The sequence below is a fragment of the Eimeria tenella genome, genomic scaffold (genome assembly GCF_000499545.2).
Source record: "Eimeria tenella Houghton genomic scaffold, Eth_scaff3928, whole genome shotgun sequence".
NCBI lineage: Eukaryota > Apicomplexa > Conoidasida > Eucoccidiorida > Eimeriidae > Eimeria > Eimeria tenella.
In genome coordinates this window covers 1-2,748 of record NW_013544844.1, presented here as the reverse complement: position 1 = coordinate 2,748, position 2,748 = coordinate 1, and the positions used below count along the sequence as shown (strand labels likewise).

Sequence of the window (2,748 nt, the reverse complement as noted above, 5' to 3'; positions counted from 1 at the left end):
CACGAGACGATGCAGCAGCAGCAGCAGCAGCTGCAGGACCTGCGGCAGCAGCAGCAGCCCTTGCTGCTGAAGGCTAGGCAGCTGGAAGCAGCACTGGAGGAGCAGCAACGGCAGCACAAAGCAGCAGAGCAGCAAGCAGCAGAGTGGAAGGCGAATTACCACAACATGGTCAAACGTTTTGAAGGAGTAGGCGCTCTTGCTGCTGTTGCTGCTGCTGCTGTTGTTGTTGCTGCTGCTGCTGCTGTTGCTGCTGTTGTGACAGGTGGCGCTCTCATGGGAGACCAAGCTTCGGCGCGATCGTTGCCGTGGCTGCTGTTGCTAGCTTTGCTGCTGCTGCTGACTTCGCTGCTGCTGACTCTGCTGCTGCTGCTGCTGCTGATTTTGCTGCTGCTGCAGGTGGATCGGGGCGAGCTGGAGCAGCTGCGCCAGGAGAAGAGCCGCTTCGCGCAGCGCATGCAGCAGCTGCTGTCGGAGAGGCAGAAGGATGCAGCAGCACTCAGGGTTCGGTTGCTGTTGCTGCTGCTTTGCTGCTGCTGTTGCGGGTGCTGCTGCTCATTCTACTGCTGCTGCGGCTGCGCGCTTCTGTTGCTGCCCGTTTCGCTACTTTTGTTGCTGCTGCTGGTACGGCTGCTTGTTTCGCTCTGCTGCTGCTGCTGATGTTGAGTGTTTTGCTGCTGCTGTTGCATTGTTGTTCTTAGCTGTTTGTGACTATCTGCTGCTGCTGTGTTGCTGTTGCTGCTGCAGGATAGTGAAGCTAAAAGGAGTGAGCTGGAGGCGGCAGTGAGCAAGCTGCAGCAGGAGGTGAGCAGCAGCAGCACGGAGAAGCACCAGTTGCAGCAGCAAGTGCAGCAGCTGCAGCAGCAGCAGCAGCAGGCGCGACAGCAGGAGCAGCAAGCCGCAGCTGCGAAGCAGCAGCTGCAGCAGGCGCAGGAGGAGCTGCTGCGGGAAAGAAAGTCCAACGAAATGCTGCGGTCGAGGCTGGGGCAGCAGCAAAAAGGAGCAGCAGCACTAACTCCAGAAGTTGCTGCTGCTGTTGGCCGCGTAATGCGGCTGGGGGTTGTGTCTTCTGCTGCAGCGCAGCAGGCGCTGCATGCAGTTAAAACAGCAGCAGCAGCAGCACACGACGAGGGCAGGAAGCAGGCTTTGAAAGATGCTGCTGCTGCTGCTGCTCACCAGGAGATTGCTGCGCTGCAGCAGCAGCGCCAGCAGCAAGATAAGGAGCTCGCTGGCGTGCGCCAGGTGCTGCAGCAACAAACGGCGGAAAACCAGGTGCTGCAGAAGCAGCTCGCAGAGCAGCAGCTGCTGCTGCAGCAGCAAGCTGCGGCTGCGGAAATGGAGCAGCACAACTTGCTGGCGCAGCTGCGCCGCACTCAAGAGGACCTCAGGAAAACCCAGCAGCAGCAGCAGCAGCAGCAGCGGCAGCTAGAGCAGCAGCAGCAAAAGCAGCAGCAGCTGCTGGAGGGGCAAGGTGCAGTAGAAGCTTCAATGCTCTTGATGCTGCAGCAGCAAGAGCAGCAGCAGCAGCAGCAGCAGCGGAAGGCAGCCATGTCAAAGCGCGTAGTGCGCGGGCAGCTGCTGCAGCAGCAGCAGAGACCAGGGAAAGTGCTGAAGCTGCAAAAGACAGGTGACGTCAGTGCTGCGACAGCAACAGCAGCAGCAGCAGCACCAGACGCAGCAGAAGCAGCAGAAGCAGCTGCAGCCGCTGGTGAACAGGAGCAGCAGCAGCCAGCGGAAGAGCAGCAGCAGCAGCAGCAGCAGGAGGGCGAGCCCACTGGCGAGTCCCAGCAGCAGCCGCAGCAGCCGAGCGAAGCAGAGGAAGAGCAGCAGCAGCAGCAGCAGGAGGAAGACGAGCAGCAGCAGCAGCAGCAACACGAAGAAGTGCAAGAAGATGAACAGACACACGACTCTGACCTGCAGCTGCCAGACACAAGCAGCACCCCTCAAGACATGGGGGAGGAAGCAGCAGCAGACGCTGCTGCAGCAGCAGCTGCTGCTGCAGCTGAAGAGCAGCAAGAGCAGCAGGAGATGCTCACCGAGCAGCAGCACCAGCAGCACGAAGAGCAGCAGCAAGACGAAGATGACGAACACGACGAGGAGCAGCAGCAGGAGGAGCAGCAGCAACACGAAGAGCAACAGCAGCCAGAGGAGCAGCAGCACCAAGAAGAGCACCAGCAGCAAGAAGAGCAGCAGCAACATGAAGAGCAGCAGCAGCATGAAGAGCAACAGCAACAGCATGAAGAGCAGCAGCAGCAGCAGGAAGAGCAGCAGCAGCCGCAGGAAGAGCAGCAGCAGCCGCAGGAAGAGCAGCAGCAGCAGCAGGAAGAACAGCAGCAACAGCAGGAAGAACAGCAGCAACAGCAGGAAGAACAACAGCAACAACAGGAAGAACAGCCGCAGGAGGAAGAGCAACAGCAAGCTGAAGAGCAGCAGCAGCAGCAGCAGGAAGAGCAGCCGTCTCCAATGGAAGACGTCAGTGAGGAGTCGCCGCAGCAGCAGCAGCAGCAAGAGGGGGAGCAAGAAGAGCAGCAGCAGGAAGAGGAGCAGCAGCAAGACATGTATTCTTTAATGGAGGAAGATGATCAGCAGCAGCAGCAACCTGACTCTGCCTCACCAGCAGCAGCAGCACCGGAGCCCCCCACAGCGCTTGACTCTGCCTCGGCGGAAGAGCAGCAGCAGCAGCAGCAGCAGCAGCCGCAGCAGCAGCAGCAAACTGACGATGAGGGGCCTGAAGAGCTCGTTACTGAGTCT

The 2,748-nt window shown here is 59.8% G+C and overlaps 1 protein-coding gene across 1 annotated transcript; it reads left to right on the top strand.

Annotated features, from left to right (window-relative positions):
* Positions 1–396: 396 nt before the first annotated feature.
* On the top strand, positions 397–2,736 carry ETH_00035700 (uncharacterized protein; the record flags this gene model as incomplete). The annotated part of the gene is made up of 2 exons (XM_013379768.1): positions 397–501; positions 745–2,736. Coding segments are annotated over 2 exons (2,097 nt in total), but the record flags the coding sequence as incomplete, so codon positions are not given.
* Positions 2,737–2,748: the final 12 nt, after the last annotated feature.